Genomic DNA, 20859 nt, shown 5'->3' on the forward strand with positions numbered 1-20859 from the left:
CAGTGGTTAAGAATCCGTCTGCCAATGCAGGGGACATGGGTTTGAGCCCTGGTCCAGGAAGATGCCACATGCTGCGGAGCAACTAAGCCCGTGCGCCACAACTACTGAGCCTGCGCTCTAGAGCCCATGGCCCACAACTACTGAAGCCCGCACGCCTAGAGACCATGCTCTGCAACAAGAAAAGCCACCGCAATGAGAAGCCTGCATACCGCAAAGAAGTGTAGCCCCCGCTCGCCGCAGCTAGAGAAAGCCTGCGCACAGCAACGAAGACCCAACACAGCCAAAATAAATAAATAAATTTATAAAAAGAAGAAAAAAATAGCTCCTTCAGCTGCAGTTGCTGTCAAATGGCATCTGTTTTTTGCAACTGGAAATGAGGCACTGGCTGTTTGGAGACAAGCTTATGTCACATTCTGGTCTATGCTGACGTTTTTAAGAACTTGGCTTTGCAGAGAATTAAATGAAGCCGTCTTGAAAAGGTAGAGTTTCCTTCATGAAAACAGGATCATTTTCGTGAATGCTGTTTTTAAAGTAAGAATATACTTCAGGCTTAAGTGGTCAACCACAACATAAATAAAAGGCCAATCTTTAGTGCCAACAGAACCTATTTGACTTCTGCTTTGGGCAATGAGAAGCGTTCATTACAGGCTATTGACCCTCAGCAGTCTTAGTAGAAGGAAGCATGGAGCAGCAGGAGAAATCATGGCTGCTTTGAGGTCACATGGATTCAAGCTGGGCGATGACACTGAGCTGAGTGACACAAGGGACACGGGAGGTGGCCACTGCAAGGAGCTAAAATCGAAGGAAATGGAGGCCCAGAGATTAAGTAGAGTTTAGGAGCCAAACGGTGGCATTAAGAAGGGATGCCATCCTAAGGTACTAAAAGATTAAAGTAGAAGGTTTTGTATCAGGAGAAATTCTATTTGTTCAGCTACAAGGTGATGGCAATCAAAATCCTATTTTTGACTTGTATTAGCAGAGAAGCTAATTGTCTGATACATAACTGTAGCACTAAACCTAGTAGAAAAAAATGAGTGTACAACTTGTTTCTTGACAATACAAAGAAGTTTTTCCTTTACTAACAAAAACTGAGATTTCAAGAATAAAAAGTATAGAAACCAGGCACCTTCATCCAGTCACTGCATATAGCGAAACATGTTTTAGTGACTGTACTTAATACAAGGTTGTTTTAGTTGCTTCCTTGCCAATTTTTTTTTCTCCTGTCACTTTATTTATTTGGGGGGGGGTTTATTTTGGAAAATGTCAAACCTACAGAAAAGCTGGAAGAATAGTACATTATTAACTCTTTCCTCATCAATTATAACATTTACTATATTTGCTTTCTGCGTCTCTTTAAATATATAGGAGCAATTGTGTTGGCTCAAACATTTTAATGTGAGCTGCAGACATAATGACACCTCACCCTTAAATTTTTCAGGCCCCCAAAATATCCTTTATAACTTTTAATTAAAATATCGAATTAAGGTTCAAATGTTAAAACCCTAATCCCCGGTGTGATGGTATTTGGAGGTGGGGCCTTTGGGAGGTAAGCAGATTTAGATGAGGTCGTGAGGGTGGATCCTTCATGATGAGAACAGTGTCCTTCTAAGAGGAAGAGGCCAGAGCCCCCTCCCTCTCTACCATGTGAGGACACAGCTAGAAGGCGTCTTTCTGAGCACCAGAAAGAGGGTTCTTATCAGACATTAAATCTGCCAGTGCCTGGATCTTGGACTTCCCAGCCTCCAGAACTGTGAGAAATGTTTGTTATTTAAGCCACCCAGTCTGTGGTGTTTTGTCACAACAGCCTGAACAGACTGAGACAAATGTTCTATAATCCATTCTTGTTATTCTTTTCTTTCATCTAAAACGGCCCCAGATTTGGCAATTGAAGCCAATTTTTGTGTCCCACCAGTCTTTGGGCATTTTTTTCTTTTCTGACTCAAGATGTTCTAAACTCACCTTGTACTTTATCTGCCTCCAACCTGGACTCAACGATTTTCCCAAACATGCCTGGGTCTGTGGAACAGTATTTAGAAAACAAGATCAAGGGAACTACATGTGCTATTACTAGGTTATGGCTTCTAGGCCCTTTCAGAGCACAGAGCCAGAGCTGGGGTTGGGGGGTGGGGGAAAGGTGGGGTGACGTTGCGAAGAAAGAGAGAGGAAAATGCACACACATTCCTACAGGTATCTCCAGCTCAAAACTAGTAACACGGGGGTCTTCTTTATCTTCCTCCACTTTCTATCTCCCTTCTCCCATTGTGAGTAACCTAATTTACAATGACATCAACAAATTTGCTCAATTTTTTAAATCTATGAGATTCAGAATTACATCCTAAAAACAGTCTCAGGAACATTTTCATCTTTAAACACTTGAATTTAACATCAGCAGTACCATGTCATCCCAAATTATCCCGCAGAAGTCGCACAGAACAGACTAACAGCTCTTTAAATAGCAACAAGAGATAATGCACCTATATATAGGACTCGAATTGGACAACTTAGCAATGGTTGTTTCTTGAGAGGACCAAAGAGGACAAATTTAGAACAGATTACGGTGGCTTCTGCTTTAATTGGTTGAGACTATTTGAGGTTTTCCTTTTCAAAATTTATCCTGTTTGACGTTTGGCATTTGTTTCAAAGCAATCCAGTGGACAGTGTGAGAAGATACACATAATGGTTAATGAGGTGATAGTGGCTGATGGGTGAGTGTTCTTTGTGTTATTTATACTCTCAGCTTTCGGGGATATTTAAATTTTTTTATAATAAAAAGATTTAAAAATATATATTCCTGTCAAATCAGAGTAAGCATAAGCTTAAATGGCTAGCCCCAACTCAAATAAATGGCAAATAAGATGTGGCTCTATTATGTGAAAATAGGAAGTATTGATGACAATCTAGCTTATCTTTAAAAACTTGTCTAAGGAACTTTCATTTTTTTGGACTTAAGTTCCATGTTTTAAAGGTTAGTCTACATAGCTAGATTATCCTCCAATAAATAAAACTTCACCAATTGTGGAAGAAGATTGACTTAAATTCTGCCTATCATTTTGCCAAATAGCTTTGTCACTAGAGGGAGATTGTATGATTAAAATATTCTTATAGAACGGATGCTTCATATTCCCCTTGGGATCAAAGTCCCCTCACAGACCGATGTGGAAACCATCAGGCTACAGCATAACACGGCATCTGTCACAGCCAGATCTTCTGAGAGGCCAGGCATGATTTAATACAACGAACAGTGTTACGTAAGTGAGCCCCAAACTTGCAAAATCCAACCATGCAGAAGACAAAAACAGGAGAAACGATCAGGGCCTGCAATGTTGAGGCAATCTGAACGTATGAAAGACTTTCCAGGTAAGAGGAAAGCTGAACTTTGAAAAGAGGCTTGCCACTTTATGTAAAAGCATAAAAATAAATTAAAAATGACGCTGGGAAGGATGAATCTTCTGTCTAGTAAAGCTGGTTCCCCTACCTCATTCTGTCATAAACACAAAGGAGCTAGAAAAATAAAAAACTATAACTACATAGTAGGAATGGGGGGAAATGTACATGACCTCTGGCTTCTCTTTTCTGAGACTGTCATCATGATCAGGAAGACTTCTGCTTCTGGCCACCAAGTTGCCCAACTGCTGTCCGATGGGGCAGTTGGGTTAACCAGCTCACACACTGACCAAAAAAAAGCATTTTCACAAAAACTATAGAGCCTGGGCAGGCTTCCCAGGCCAGAAGACAAATAACCACTGCCATTAATGTGCACATGGAGGGACTGCATTTTAATAAAAGTGGTCATGACCCAAGATGAGAAATAGTCTGCAAATCTGGAGCAAAAGAATCTGGTTGAGCTTGGAAATAGCCAGATCATGTTAAGAAATTTGCCTCATACATCTTATCAAGGAAACATACACGACATTATGTACTCTAACCGAGGATGCTTTGTTAATTCAGTGCTCAAATTAGTACTGGATGATGCAAGAACTTCCATTTTCTGAGGCAGAATTTCTGTTCTTTCAGAAAAACAAAGTCTGAGTGTACTGGGATGCACTACTCATCTGAGATATTTAAAAATTAAAACTCTAGGAGTAGCATCTTGTTATGGCTCTTATCTTACCACACTGGACCTGCATGAAACAATCATTACAGCCTGGGCAAAAGAGACATGTCTAACTGGCTTCAGGGCAAGCCCAACCTGGCAGCAGGATGGGCTGCCCTCTCCAAGGACCAAATTTCTGGATAAGCTGTCTATCATTTTTTAAATTTAAAAAAATCCCCATTTTTTTGGTCCCAGCTTGACGTGGTACAGAAGGATGCCAAGATGAGGATGCAGGTTAGGCAGATTTCAAGATACCTACATCAAAAATTCTGGATCCGGGCTTCCCTGGTGGCGCAGTGTTTGAGAGTCTGCCTGCCGATGCTGCCGATGCGGGGGACGTGGGTTCGTGCCCCAGTCCGGGAAGATCCCACATGCCGCGGAGCGGCTGGGCCCATGAGCCATGGCCACTGAGCCTGCGCGTCCAGAGCCCATGCTCCGCAACGGGAGAGGCCACAACAGTGAGAGGCCCGCGTACCGCAAAAAAAAAAAAAAAAATTCTGGATCCCTTGTAAGCCATGCAAAGAAAACAGATTCACTAGGTGGTCTCAAGGTTGAAGTGCTGGAGTCGTTAAAAATAATTTTACAGCAATTTTTCATAAATATCTCTTCATTTATTTCAGCCAAGATCTCAAAAACCAAATTGTACCAGAAAGTGTCAGCAAAAATTATCCCTCTCTTAGGAAGTCTGTAAGATTCCAAAGTGACTGGGTGTGAGCACAGCTCTGTGTGCAGGAGCACATCATGCTGCCAGGTGTCCACTGGAGGTGGATATCTAGATGCAGGACAAGGGAAGAATCCAACTCTAGGCTCTTAAGCTGTGTTAAGACATGGTCACTTCTTGGGCTGGAAAATTCAGATGCCAATTCCAGAGATGAAGCTGTTCAAAAATGGTCTGAGTTGAAGCTTAGCCATAGGTTTGGAATTCTAGGAAGATCTGGTAGTTGTATTCTTGGCCCTGATCTCTGAATTATAAACAGTGTTATGTGGTTAGGCAACAGAACTGTGAAAAGAAGGACTACGGCAGAAAAGCCAGTAGTTGGTCAGGAACGTCAAGCATCCACGTTCCATGTCCTTATGCATCACAGATGCAGCCAGCTGTGAGCAAACTAGGTTAATTTCTTCTTTTCAGCTGATGCTCTAAGTCTTGATTTAAGGATCAGTAGAGACCAAGCAAGCAGTAGCAAGGGTTTTAGAATTAGTTTCCTTCTAATGACAGTATTACTATAAAATGGATACAAATAAACCAATCCACCAATGGAAAACCATGAAAAACTGGTGATATCTGTAACAGCTTTTATAGTTGTAAATTGTTTACATGACTTTATCACTGAAATATATGTCACTTGCTCTGAAATAAGGCAGTAGCTTAAAGAAATGATCACTTACCTATCTCCAGCATCTAAAAACATCCTATATCATTAAGATTGATAAGCAGTCAATTCTGTCTGTGGCCTACCCTGAATACTACAGACTACGTACCATAATGTTTTGCCCTCCGCAGATAAAGAACAAATGTACATGACAAGTGCGAATATACCATTTCCCCTGTTCAAGTGAATAAAATTACACCCACTATATTCTACCTTCCCCCGACCTGACCTTCAATTTTTAGAGAATTAGGCATGTCTACGTGTTGAAATAAGTACAACTCTTTGTGTTATAGGAAGATAAGAGCAGAGAATAATTCAGCAGCCTATACTTAATATTTATGAATCACATGGAAATTCTTGGGATGGTACCATTTTCAGTCACAGAACTTATTTTTAAATTAATTTTAAAGACCCCAAAATTAAAGTTTAAAAAACAAAAATAAAACAAAAAGAGAACACGAACAGCTATAGCTGTCTATATGCTGCTAATTCTAGCAGCCAGAGAGGAATTCCACCAAATGTCATGAGGCAAAGGGCCTTGGTGTTTGTTGTTGGCTGTCTTGGAGGAATCCATCCATGACTCTCCCATTTAATGGGCCTCTGGTCTTAACCTATCAAAGCATCCCTCTCCCTAGAGGAAAAGACTAGTAATAAATACTTAAGTATAGTGTGTTATCTAATGCCCTTTATTATCATCCTAGAAAGTCTCAGTAAATATAACTGTGAACTACTTATTGGAGTAAGTAGTGCCTGTCAGTGGTCACTCTATACTGATTTATTGAATGAGGAATACCTTGAACTTGACCTCCACTTGTTGCTCCCCCATCTTGGAAACTTATGACATTGATTAAGCCCCACTGGTGACTAACTTAGTGACTAATTCAAACGGGGCCGGCAGGGGCTAACGCATAAGGCTTATGACATTAGCACTCAGGCATCCTAAAGCCTTTATCTGGGCCAACATAAGTTACCTAGTTACTTATACAAACTCTACCCCACAGCCTAGATCTGGAAAAATCAGGAAAAATCAGCGGGGGAGAAAAAAAAAAAAAGTGAGCTCAGCACCCATAACACACCGCATACCACTCCTTCTACAGCTATCCCTAGCCAGCACGTGGGAAAGATTTTATTTGTCAGCACGTTTCACTTTTCCTTGATCCTCTACTTTCTTAATGGCTGCTTGGATAGCCTCTTGGTTGCCCAGGAACTGGTGAGGTCCAACGGCATGCAGGTTCTCATCCAGTTCCAGGAGAATGGGGACTCCAGTAGGAAGAGTAATGTTGATAATGTCTTCATCTGAGATACCTGGAGATTAAGACAGGGAGGAGCAAGGCGTTAAAGACAACCCAGGAGGAAGCTGTGTTTACTTAATTAACTACACATTCACTTAGTCCCATATTAACTGCATGTTTGGAACCACACCAGGTACTGTGAGGGATTCCAGCTATAGTTGCTGGAAGCCAAGGGCGTCCCAGAAGTTTTATTTATTTACTTACTTATTTATTTGGTTGTGCCAGGTCTTAGTTGCGGCAGGCGGGCTCCTTAGTTGTGGCATGCGAACTCTTAGTTCCAGCATGTGGGATCTAGTCCCCTGAACAGGGATCAAACCCTGGGCCCCCTGCATTGGGAGCGCAGAGTCTTATACACTGCACCACCAAGGAAGTCCCTCAGAAGTTTTTTTTTTTTAAAAAAAAAGCTAAGACAGAAATTCAAATTACATTAAATCTTGGGACAGTAAATACCTTTTGGGGCAAACTGTTCCTGGTTGTTTCCTATCTAAATCTTAAAGAAATGAAAATTATTCTCTCCATGCTCACATGTGTGTTACTGGTTTTCCGCAGAAATCAATCTTGAAAAATCTGAAAGTGAACTAGGGGGTTTTCCGGTTTTTTTCCTTTTATATGTTGTCCCCAGGCTGGCTAAAATTAACCTCAAAATCTAGTTCAATTGATTAGAAAGTGGCTGGTTTTCCAACACTGAGTGAGCATGGGATGCCCTGGGCTAGACCCAGTCAAGGAGGAACTCTCCCCTAGGTGCTCAGGAAATACAATCAAGAGGAATCAAAAGAAGGTTGATCGACATGCCTTGTAAACAGGTCTCGTTCTCCTGCTGTCCCTTAACAGCCCAACTGCTACGAGAGAAAGGTATGTGTAATGGACAAATCACCTTCAATTCTTTTTTTATTTTTTAAAAATTTTACTTATTTATTTATTTACTTACTTACTTACTTATTTTCGGCATACTGCGCGTCCTGCGGGATCTTAGTTCCCTGACCAGGGATTGAACCCACGCCCGAGGCAGTGAAAGCGTGGAGTCCTAACCCCTGGACCACCAGGCAATTCCCTCAGTTCTTTTTTAAATAGCCTGAATCAGGGAATTCCCTGGTGGTCCAGGGGTTAGGACTCCGCGCTCTCACTGCCAAGGGCCCAGGTTCGATCCCTGGTCGGGGAGCTAAGATCCCACATGCCGTACAGTACGCTCCCACAAAATTTTTTTTAATAAATAGATAACCTGAATCATAGGTTGTTCAATTTTGACCAGAAGAGCTGGAGTTGTAGCAAGGATGGTAGCAGCAGTGGTCGTGATAAGGTTTCTATTATTATGAGTGTTTTTAAAAAACAATAAACAGCTAACATGTACTGAGTACATTCCGCATGCCAGGTACTCTTCTAAGCACTTTATGTGTATTAACTTATTTAATCACCGTTGCAATCCTAGGAAGATATGCACCATTATTTTTCCATGTAACAATTTCTGACACACAGAGGTTAAGCAAACAACTCAAGGTCACACAGGCAGTAAATAGCAAAGCCTAGACTGAAACGCAGGTGTATGTAACTAGTGCACAATGTCTTTCAAGTTCCTCTGAGTTCAAAATGGGCAAAGAGAAGAGAGGAGACCTAAAAAGATGGAGTTAAGCCAATTAAAAGGTGACTGAAAGTATTCAAATTATCTACTTTAAAAACACAATTTTATTATATAGACTTCTAAATTCTAACCATATACTTCTGTTCTTTATTAATAGAAAGGACCCAGGGCAGAGCAAGTTCTGAGGGGAGTGCAAGGGTCCATCTTGGAAGGTGAGAATGGCAGAATAAGTTAGTAGCAGTTAGTTATCAATGCACTGTGTCATTTTAACTTTGGTCATAACTATGAGCACCAGTCACAGAATCATAGCGCTGGACCTCAGCCGCTGGGGTGGTTCTTTATTAGAATCTCATTTCTAGGTTCAGAAGAGCTGCCTTATGCACTCTTATGCACAAGCTGTATACTCAAACAGCTATGAAACAATGGAAAGGATCATAACTTGGAAGTCAGGGTCTATTCTAAGTACACATCCCATCTCCTCCTTTGCTAGTCCCCTTCCAAATACTAACAAGTATAATATATAACTTTAGGTAAGTAACCTCTCTGGGCCTCCACTGCCTCTGTCTAATTAAAAAAAGAAACACACACTCTTCTCTACCACTATTACAAACCCTGTGGGGCAGGAGGAATGGACTTACAAGAGAACATACATGAGAAAGTATAGCCCAACAAGTGCTTCTTCTTTCTGTACTACGAATTCTCTTCTAGGTAGAAGATTTAAAGGGTAGGCTACTAAAACACTCCTTTGCCCTGCCAAGCCCCCATCCCCACACTGCAACCCTACACAAGATTACCATCCCAAACTAAAGCTGGCAAGAACAGATAAATTCAGACCAGACAGCCAGCTGTTTAGCTGGGAGATGACTGCCTGGGATTCTAAAAGCCCTCGGACCCTCCCGGGTCAGATCTGTCAGCTGGCTGCATAGTAGCTGCCACCCACATCCCCTGGAGATAGCCAGAGAGGAATGCAACAGCACGTGGTTTAGAGCCAGGTGACCGCTAAGGATATAGAGAAACTGAAATCCTAATACACTGTAAAATTAAGAGTATAAAATCCTGTGGAATCTTTGGATAACAAGTCTGGCAATTCCTCAAACAGGTAAGCACAGAATTACCATGGGACCCTGCAATTTCACTCCTAGGTATATATATATATACCCAAGAGAAATGAAAACACATGTCCACACAAAAACCCATACACGAACCCTCACAGCAGCATTATTCATAATAGAAGATGGAAACAGTCTAAATGTCCATCAACTGATGAGTGGGTAAATTAAATGTGGCAGATCCATGCAATGGAATATTATTTGGCAATAAAAAGGAAAGAAGTGCTGATGCATGCTAAACATTGACAACCCTTGAAAACATTATGCTAAGTGAAAGCAGCCAGTCACAGAGTACATATTGTATGAGTCCATTTCTATGAAATGTCCAGAATAGGCAAATCTATAGTGACATAAATAGATCTGGGGTTGCTTAGGGCCAGAGGGAATGGGAGGACTGGGCAGTAATAGCTAGGTATGGAGTTTCTTTTGAGGGTAATGAAAATGTTCTGAAATTGACTGTGGTGATAGATGGGTAACTCTGTGAATATACAACTCTATGAAAATACAGCTCTGTGAAAAGCCACTGAACTGAACACTTTAAATGGGTGAACTGTATGTCATGTGAATTATACCTCAAGAAAGCTGTTTAAAAAACTACTAAACAGATCCAGAGAAGTTAAATAAAACTCTTCGAGTCACCAGACTGTTAAGGTAGTAAAATTAGACCTTTTTTTTAAATTCCCAAATTCCAGGACTTCAACTCTGGTCGTCTGACTTGTCTATGGCTGTGTCCACCACAGCATAAGGAGAGAGGAGAATGTTTGTGTTCATGCTCTGCACTTGTGAAGGGCTGGGTGCTAACTGGACACCAGCACCAAGTGTTCTCATGTTTTCAAGACTAGTAAAGGGATCAACAGATTTGTCTGATCCCCTTGAAATACCTAACACACTGGGATCATGATGGGCCAGGTTGAGGGTTTGCAGTCTGTGACCTCAGAAAAAAGTTCTGGGTCTTTGGCAGGGGAAGAGGGGCACACATGGAACTCATCTGACCATGGCCTCAGATCCAACCAGATCTAACAAGCCCTTTCTTTAAGAGCACCACTCTCAAGCTCATGCCTAAGGCTTAGATAAAAACCCACTTTTGTGTGGGACCAAATGGAAGAGCCAACTAACAAAGGCCACGAGAACTATAATGTTTCACTTATAAAGAAAGGAGGGCTCAACAAAAATAGAAATGTTTCCAATAAATAAAGTTGACATTCCACTTTAATGACTACTCAAGCCATTCACACAGCAGACTAATTACTTCCAAATATTTAAAATACTTAGACTGGTTAATAATCAGTCAATGAGACTTAAGCGACTGGCTTTTTAAAATAGCAAATGAGGAAAAACCACAATGAAGCCATTACTCATTACTCAGTTTTGGCATAAGCCACATTCTTTGTCCTAAGAGAGTTAAGCAAGCAGAACTCCTAAGGCTAGAAAAATGCATCTGCATTGGATTAAACCAACCTGAATCGATACTATATTATGTAATATCGTATTACAAATTCATTAACTGCAACATCATTTGAAAGTTAAAACGCATGGCCAGATATCACATCCTCTGATAATGGCTTAGATTGTTTGATACAGCATCCAAGAACGTTCTGAAGGGAAACATCTAATCCTGCATCGACCCATCTCTATCACTGCCCCTTCTCCAACCCCCAACCATTGTCTTTAATTCTTGAATCTTCATGTAGGAGCGTCTGGGAGTTAACTGCTATCCATTTAAATGATTGGGATATTTTAAATAAGAAATAATGAAAATTTGGTGGTAAGTCAAAGGAGTAGCTCAAAGCCAAAATAGGAAGAAATTCAAACAACTTCATTTTCTGCATACAGGACTAACTTCAGAAAGTCAAATCTGTACCTTCGACGACTCCCCTGAGTCACTGTAGCAGGAACAGGAACCACAGACAGTAATTAAGATCACTGCACATATATACAGCACTCCCACTCGCCTTCTGTTAGAAGTGGCTGAGCAAATGCTCACTTCTCCCACCGGGATTATAAGGGACCATGTTTTATACATCCTTGTGTCACCCATGCTCTCAAAACAGTGCCTTATATGCTGCAAGACTTTAGTAAATGTTTGTTCTACTGTAAGGAATTCTATCATGTGTTGCTGCTAGGATCCAGAAATGATTTAGCTTTATGATCCAATATCACAACTATATGTATTATATGAATCTACTTCTTACAAATAAAGGCTATTAGGAATAAAATGTTAACTAGAAACGCTAATGCCTAAAGCCTATATGTGAAAGCACTCTGAGGACTTTCTCGGAGGTACAGGACCAGCTAAGTTTCAGAAGGAAATCAAAAGGGAGATGTATGCTCCTCAAAAGTAAGGACTTTGTATGTCCAATTCTAGGTGCTGTATCCCTGTACCAAGAATAGTACAGTACCTGATTTAATGGACCCTTGGCACATAGCTGAAATGAATGAATCTGAACTCTCTGAGCTTTCAAATTAAATCTAGTCCTTTACTGTTGAAGCTTTGGTTAAAGACTGTGTTTCCTTTATTACCTTACTAAGAAAAAAAGTCAAATTAAATTTGTCTTCTATATATTTTCTTTGGTGTTCTCCAAACTGTGTGCTCAAAATCTTTGAATATCAGGAAACAGGAGGAAAGATGTTCAGGGAGACATCTGTTACAGGACAAGAGGAAACTCCAATTCCATAATGCTTATTTTTGAGGATGACAGAGAGAGAGGAAAACAGCTCCGATCAAATCATTCAGCTGTGAGGTTCCACCCATGCCCCGCTTCCCTTTCCCAATTGAGTTAGTCACAATCCAAACCCCACTGATAGGTGATCTGTGATAAGAGTACTGTATTCTTCTATTGCCAAAATAAGAGCTGACAGAAGAGATTCTGAATTTCATATATGGCTTACCTATTTTTAATTATAATTCTTTTAGATTTGAATGGTATCCATGTACAACTTAAAGATTGGCTGGGGAACAACTGGAAATGGGTTATTTGAATCATGTAACATGATGACAGTATAACGGCCTCTAATTTAGAATAAGGTAGAGAGAAGAATCCATTCTACATCTAATTTTATAGTTAAGTGGCCTACAACTTTTAAAAATGAAGGTTTCTATAAATCAATTATACTTATAATAAGAGAAAGCTTAGCCACACCACTAGATAAGCATTTGCTTCACAGAAGACAGGCCTGACTGCTACTTCTGAAAATATCCCACTACAGAATACCAAAGGTGACTGACTGGTCAGTCCCCATCCCCACAGCAAGTCCCAGCTGACCTCTCCTCGAGTCTCTAATTTCACCTTGTCACTTCTTTGCCTTGTTACATGTGCAGCTGCACACAGTTCTTCAGGGGTCAAGTCTGTCTTGCATGCCACTCTTACTCCAAACTTGAAACTGCCTAGTCCTTTCTTTTTTTTTGCAGTATGCGGGCCTCTCACTGTTGTGGCCTCTCCCATTGCGGAGCACAGGCTCCAGACGCGCAGGCTCAGGGGCCATGGCTCACGGGCCCAGCCTCTCCGCGGCATGTGGGATCCTCCTGGACCGGGGCACAAACCCGTGTCCCCTGCATTGGCAGGTGGACTCTCAACCACTGCGCCACCAGGGAAGCCCTGCCTAGTCCTTTCTTGAACCCAGACTAAACAATCCACTTCTGCTGGCAAGATGCAGACTACATCCAGTGCTTCAGTTCAGTACCTGGCTTCTCCTTCAATGTGGGCCAGCAGGAAACAAACACGAAGTGACTACGCCAACCGCAGAGAAAGAAACACACACCTGTCTGGAGTGCTAAGGAACAGGGTGTTGTTAGACACTACGCCTGGGTTAGGAGTGTTCGTGGTGGTGCTTGGCAAGAGGTGGGCCCTGCTGTAATCCGGACTTGTTAGGCAATTGTTTATGCTGCCACAAATCAGTAAAGCAGTCCCTTAAGCAGGAATTTTCTCACTATATAATATTTCTTATGTCTGTTTTAAGTCTTCTTTATTCTGAAGGGATTAAGAACTACTATCAAGTTAAAAGTAAAGCATTCCATGGGACTACACCAAACTAAAAAGCTTTGGCACAGACAAGGAAGCTATCAACAAACCAAAAGGCAGCATTCTGGATAGGAGAACATATTTGCAAATGATATATCCGATAAGGGGTTCATATCCAAAATATACAAGGAACTAATATACCTCAACATCAAAAAACCAAACAACCTGATTAAAAAACGTGCAGAGGACCTGAATAGACATTTTCCAAAGAGGAAATACAGATGGCCAACAGACACATAAAAAAGATGCTCAACAGTACTAATCATCAGGGAAATGCAAATTAAAACCACAGTGATATATCACCCCACACCTGTCAGAATGGCTATCATCAAAAAGACAACAAATAACAACTGTTGGCAAGAATGTGCAGAAAAGGGAACCCTGTGCAATGCTGGTAGGATTGTAAATTGGTGTAGCCATTATAGAAAGCAGTATGGAGGTTCTTCAAAAAATTAAAAATAGAACTACCATATTATCTAGCAATTTCACTTCTGGATATTTATCCAAAGAAAACAAAAACACTAATTCAAAAAGATACATGTAATTCCCTGGTGGTCCACTGGTTAGGACTCTGCACTTTCACTGTCAAGGGCCCGGGTTCGGTCCCTGGTCAGGGAACTAAGGTCCCACAAGCCATATGGTTGCGGCCAAGAAAAGAAAAATTTTTTTCAAAAAGATACACACACACCGATGTTCACTGTAGCATTATTTATAATAGCCAAGATATGGAAGCAACCTAAGTGTTCATTGATGAATGGATAAAGAAGATGTGGTGCATATATACAATATTACTCAGCCATTAAAAAAAAGAAAGCTTGCCATTTGTGACAACATGGATGGATCTAGAGGGCATTATGCTAAGTGAAATCAGAGAAAGGCAAATACCGTACGATCTCACTTATATGTGGAATCTAAAAAACAAAACAAACAAAATAAAATGCAAACAGTCAACAATTGCTCAAATGAAATTTAAAAAGCATGACTTAGCTACATTAAATAGCAGAGTAAAACAAAGTATTGAACAAAGTCAAAATATTGAACCATAGCTTTCCAGTGAGTTCAGAGACTTGTTCTAGTTCCTACAAGAAACAAGATACATATGCAAAATGCCTAGAACTGCATTTAGCACACAGTGTGCACTCAAAAAAGGGCCACCTGGTATAGCTATACTAGGAAGTGTCATTCACAGACCACAATGTTAAGGTAAAAGCAATAATAATGTAAGACTCAATTAGTTGCATGAAACTACCTTTTTATGGTTTACTTGCCAAAGATACTCTTGACTCAGCTTCTCACAACGTACTATTCCGAACAGAATAGATCAACAGAAGGGCTACTTTTTAGAAAAAATTTAAAACAAAACAGCCCAGGCGGTAATTGTGTGTGGAGACTCAGTGAACTGGGTTTAGGCGGAGTTCATGACTCCAAATACTTATCGTGATCATGGCTAAGCCATCTGAGGTCTGTCTGGGTTTCATTTTCCTTCAACAGCATCTGTCTTCTTTCCCACAAATGGAAGAAGTGTCAGGCAGGACTTGACTGACTATAGGGTAAAATCATAGCACCAAATATTTGAGAAACAAAATAACATCTAAGGAACTAACAACACTCTCCACTGCTGAGGTACATACAATCTAGAGTAAATTAGTAACACTAGTATACTCTTAGTCAAAGATCTTAAGGCACTTGGAGACTTCAGGGTAGACCAATTTCTTAATTAGCTATGTGACTGGGTCATCATTCTTCCTTCAAAGTTACAATAAAGTATTTTTATGATAGGACAGTATGCTGTCATTGATTCTATCAGTTACCACACTCCTCCCTAGCAGAAGGTAAGATGCTTGAAGTCTATCAAGCATTTTAAGGACAATATGGGGAAAAATTCCCACTTCCTTGAAAGATCCTGTTTATATGGGAGAATCTTACATAAACATATCTAGAAAACATGACTAGGAATCAGATCAGTCTACAACGACATGCATTTTTACTTTTGTAATCAATGCAAAGAATTTAGCAACTTTCATATTTATAGGGAATATGCAATCTGGTCACACTCATTTCAAAGATTCATTCTTAATACAGATGAAAGCTAACTTTCTTATAACGTGACCATATAATCCTCCAAGCTGGGCACTTTTGAAAGTGAAAGGAGATGCTGTTAATAATTGCAACGGATAACAGGTATTAACCAGAAAATAGGGGGGTGTGTAGTCATATAAATTCACTATAAAAATAAATTGACAATTAAAATGTTACATTTTATGACATTTTTTAACACCATAAACACATACACACAAATAAATTAGCCAGTAATCTTTCCTATAAAACAAAAATCTATATTTTCCCCTTAAAGTAAGGGAGATTCACTTAATATTTGGAGTCTTGGAAAGTCAGTATCCAAATTCAATAGGATGTTTTCTTTTAGGTTAAGAATTTGTCAAGTACCACAGGAAGCCTTCATACATGAACTCTTGAAAGTTAGACATGCGAGCAGAAGCAAGAAGAACTAAAATCCTGCAGCCTGTGGAACAAAAACCACATTCACAGAGAGATAAACAAGATGAAAAGGCAGAGGGCTATATTCCAGATGAAGGAACAATATAAAACCCCAGAGAAACAACTAAATGAAATGGAGATAGGCAATCTTCCAGAAAAAGAATTCAGAATAACGATAGTGAAGATGATCCAGGACCTTGGAAAAAGAATGGAGGCAAAGATCGAGAAGATGCAAGGAATGTTTAACAAAGATCTAGAAGAATTAAAGAACAAACAGAGATGAACAATACAATAACTGAAATGAAAAAACACTAGAAGGAATCAATAGTAGAATAACTGAGGCAGAAGAATGGATAAGTGACCTGGAAGACAGAACAGTGGAATTCACTGCTGCGGAACAGACTAAAGAAAAAAGAATGAAAAGAAATGAAGACAGCCTAAGAGACCTCTGGGACAACATTAAATGCAACAACATTCGCATTATAGGGGTCCCAGAAGGAGAAGAGAGAGAGAAAGGACCCAAGAAAATATTTGAAGAGATTATACTAGAAAAATTCCCTAACATGGGAAAGGAAATAGCAACCTAAGTCGAGGAAGCGCAGCGAGTCCCATACAGGATAAACCCAAGGAGAAACACGCCGAGACACATAGTAATCGAATTGGCAAAAATTAAAGACAAAGAAAAATTACTGAAAGCAGCAAGGGAAAAACAACAAATAACATACAACGGAACTCCCATAAGGTTAACAGCTGATTTCTCAGCAGAAACTCTACAAGCCAGAAGGGAGTGGCATGATACACTTAAAGTGATGAGAGGGAAGAACCTACAACCAAGATTATTCTACCAGCAAGGATCTCATTCAGATTCGATGGAGAAATCAAAAGCTTTACAGACAAGCAAAGCTAAGAGAATTCGGCACCACCAAACCAGCTCTACAACAAATGCTAAAGGAACTTCTCTAAGTGGGAAACACAAGAGAAGAAAAGGACCTACAAAAACAAACCCAAAACAATTAAGAAAATGGTCATAGGAACATACATATCGATGATTACCTTAAATATGAATGGATTAAATCCTCCAACCAAAAGACACAGGCTTGCTGAATGGATACAAAAACAAGACCCATATATATGCTGTCTACAAGAGACCCACTTCAGACCTAGGGACACACACAGACTGAAAGTGAGGGGATGGAAAAAAATATTCCATGCAAAAGGAAATCAAAAGAAAGCTGGAGGGCTTCCCTGGTGGCGTAGTGGTTGAGAGTCTGCCTGCCGATGCAGGGGACACGGCTTCATGCCCCGGTCCGGGAAGATCCCACATGCCGCGGAGCGGCTGGGCCCATGAGCCATGGCCGCTGAGCCTGTGCGTCCGGAGCCTGTGCTCCGCAACGGGAGAAGCCAGAACAGTGAGAGGCCCGCGTACTGCAAAAAAGCAAAACAACAACAACAACAACAACAACAACAAAAAGAAAGCTGGAGTAGCAATACTCATATCAGATAAAATAGATTTTAAAATAAAGAATGTTACAAGAGACAAGGAAGGACACTACATAATGATCAAGGGATCAATCCAAGAAGATATAACAATTATAAATATATATGCACCCAACATAGGTGCACCTCAACACATAAGGCAACTGCTAACAGCTGTAAAAGAGGAAATTGACAGTAACACAATAATAGTGGGGGACTTTAACACCTCACTTACACCAAGGGACAAATCATCCAAAATGAAAATAAATAAGGAAACAGAAGCTTTAAATGACACAATAGACCAGATATATTTAACTGATATTTATAGAACATTCCATCCAAAAACAGCAGATTACACTTTCTTCTCAAGTGTGCACGGAACATTCTCCAGGATAGATCACATCTTGGGTCACAAATCAAGCCTCAGTAAATTTAAGAAAATTGAAATCATATCAAGCATCTTTTCTGACCACAATGCTATGAGATTAGAAATCAATTACAGGGAAAAAAACGTAAAATACACAAACACATGGAGGCTAAACAATACATTACTAAGTAACCAAGAGATCACTGAAATCAAAGAGGAAATCAAAAAATACCTAGAGACAAATGACAATGAAAACACGACGATCCAAAACCTATGGGATGTAGCAAAAGCAGTTCTAAGAAGGAAGTTTACAGCTATACAAGCCTACCTCAAGAAACAAGAAATATCTCAAATAAATGTACGACCGGACACTAGAAAACTCTTAGAGGAAAATATAGGAAGAACACTCTTTGACATAAATCACAGCAAGATCTTTTTTGATCCACCTCCTAGAGTAACGGAAATAAAAACAAAAATAAACAAATGGGACCTAATGAAACTTAAAAGCTTTTGTACAGCAAAGGAAACCATAAACAAGACGAAAAGACAACCCTCAGAATGGGAGAATATATTTGCAAATGAATCATCGGACTAAGGATTAATCTCCAAAATATATAAACAGCTCATGCAGCTCAATATTAAAAAAACAAACAACCCAATCCAAAAATGGGCGGAAGACCTAAATAGACATTTCTCCAAAGAAGACATACAGATGGCCAAGAAACACATGAAAAGCTGCTCAACATCACTAAGTATTAGAGAAATGCAAATCAAAACTACAATGAGGTATCATCTCACACCAGTTAGAATGGGCATCATCAGAAAATCTACAAACAACAAATGCTGGAGAGGGTGTGGAGAAAAGGGAACCCTCTTGCACTGTTGGTGGGAATGTAAATTGATACAGCCACTATGGAGAACAGTATGGCAGTTCCTTAAAGAACTTAAAATAGAATTACCATATGACCCAGCAATCCATCTACTGGGCTTATACCCAGAGAAAACCATAATTCAAAAAGACACATTCACCCCAATGTTCATTGCAGCACTGTTTACAATAGCCAAGTCATGGAAGCAACTTAAATGCCCATCGACAGACAAATGGATAAAGAGGATGTGGTACATATATACAATGGAATATTACTCAGCCATAAAAAGGAACGAAACTGGGTCATTTGTAGAGACGTGGATGGATCTAGAGAGTGTCATACAGAGTGAAGTAAGTCAGAAAGAGAAAAACAAATATCGTATATTAACGCATATAGGTGGAACCCAGAAAAATGGTACAGATGAACCGGTTTGCAGGGCAGAAATAGAGACACAGATGTAGAGAACAAACGTATGGACACCAAGGGGGGAAAGCGGTGGTGGTGGTGGTGGTGGTAGTCAGCTGAATTGGGAGATTGGGATTGACATGTATACACTAATGTGTATACAATTGATGACTAATAAGAAAAATAAATAAGTAAAAAATAAACATTAAAAAAAGTTAGACATGCAAGAAAAGAGGACAGATGCTAGTATTCTTATTCCAGTGAGCATATACATCTACAATAAATTTTAAAAGGGCTGAAATCTCACTAAATTAACAGAAATGATGGGAGAAATAACATACACTATTTCTTCTGATCTTTGGGAAAGTGACTTATGCTTAATTCTTAGAGCTGTGACATAGAATAGTTGGATCTAATTTTTCAGTACACACTGCAAGAGAATTCTATTAGTGGAGATTGGCCTTTAGAGGACCCCTAAAACAAAAGATGACAACTAATGTATGATGTGATCCTAAAATCTAGTCCAGTCTATTTCAGGCACATGCAGTAATTCTTCCATGTGAGGCATGGAAGTTAGTACAGGGAATCTTAGCAACATCAAAGAATTTGATGAATCTTAACAACAGTACCACCAGGGGGTACTATAGGCCAAAAGGGAACAAAGTTGTTCTCCTCCCCAGGATGGCTGAGCTGAGACTACAAACTACTCTTATGTCTTCCTATGGACAAACCGCAATCCTCACTCCACTTCATTTGCTTCCCCAGCTATTCGCTTGTGCCTAGTGGTATATTCTGACTTTTCTGCCAGTTTTTTTCCCTGAATGTCTGCCATCCTCCCTGGCCACCAGCCCTACCATTTCTATTCCCTGTCTCCCTCCCATTCACCTCCCTTCTCCTCTCCTTCAGGCATCTGCCAGCCTCACACCTTTCTCTACACATACTTCCTACTCTTGGTACAATTTACCTCTTCCAGCATAAACACCACTGCTTTAAATCAATTATCCCCCAAGTAAAAACATTTTCTAGGGGCTTCCGTGGTGGCGCAGTGGTTGAGAGTCCACCTGCCAATGCAGGGGACACGGGTTCGTGCCCTGGTCCGGGAGGATCCCACATGCCACGGAGTGGCTGGGCCCGTGAGCCATGGCCACTGAGCCTGCACGTCCAGAGCCTGTGCTCCACAATGGGAGAGGCCACAACAGTGAGAGGCCCGCGTACCGCGTAGCCTATTTATAGTGATAGGGATAGGAGTTATAATTTAAGGTCACTTCTATTTCATTAATCTCTGAAAGTTAATTTAGTTCTGTACATCCAAATTAAAAAAAAAAAAAGACCTTCAGAAGAAAAGTTAAATGAAGCCTGAGGATAAATGCTTGCTTATTTATCAGTAATCCCTGTAAACACATTTCTGGTCAAAGCTGTGTTTTAATTCTTTTCTTTATTCTATACTCCACATCCATGCATATCTCCTTTGTTATCTGTCACTTCCACGTATTTGCCCTAAACTATTGCTTTCTAGGCCAATGTCAAATCCTTTCATCTTTAAATCTCATTGGTTAAATTGTTTTGCAGCTTTAATGAGATAATTCACATACCATACAATTCACCCACTTAACGTATACAATGGCTTTTAGCATGTTCAGAGTTGTACAACCATCGCCACAGTCAACTTTAGAACATTTTCGCCACCCCAGTAAGAAACCCTGCACATATTAGCAGTCACTCTTCAATCCACCCTCTTCCCCTCCACACCAGTCCTAGGAAACAAATCATCTATTTTCTGTCTATAT

At 40.2% G+C, this 20859-nt stretch overlaps 1 protein-coding gene across 1 annotated transcript in view; it reads right to left on the bottom strand.

The window, feature by feature from the left end:
• Positions 1 to 5369: 5369 nt before the first annotated feature.
• BPGM (bisphosphoglycerate mutase) overlaps positions 5370 to 20859 on the bottom strand; it is a 31861-nt gene continuing 16371 nt past the window's right edge. Inside the window, exon 3 of the mRNA XM_030853878.2 lies at positions 5370 to 6768. Coding sequence (XP_030709738.1) covers positions 6590 to 6768 — 179 coding nt within the window. The 3' untranslated portion in view covers positions 5370 to 6589. The remainder of the gene's footprint in view (positions 6769 to 20859) is intronic.

This window comes from Globicephala melas, chromosome 9, assembly GCF_963455315.2.
Source record: "Globicephala melas chromosome 9, mGloMel1.2, whole genome shotgun sequence".
In the NCBI taxonomy this organism is placed as follows: Eukaryota; Metazoa; Chordata; class Mammalia; order Artiodactyla; family Delphinidae; genus Globicephala; species Globicephala melas.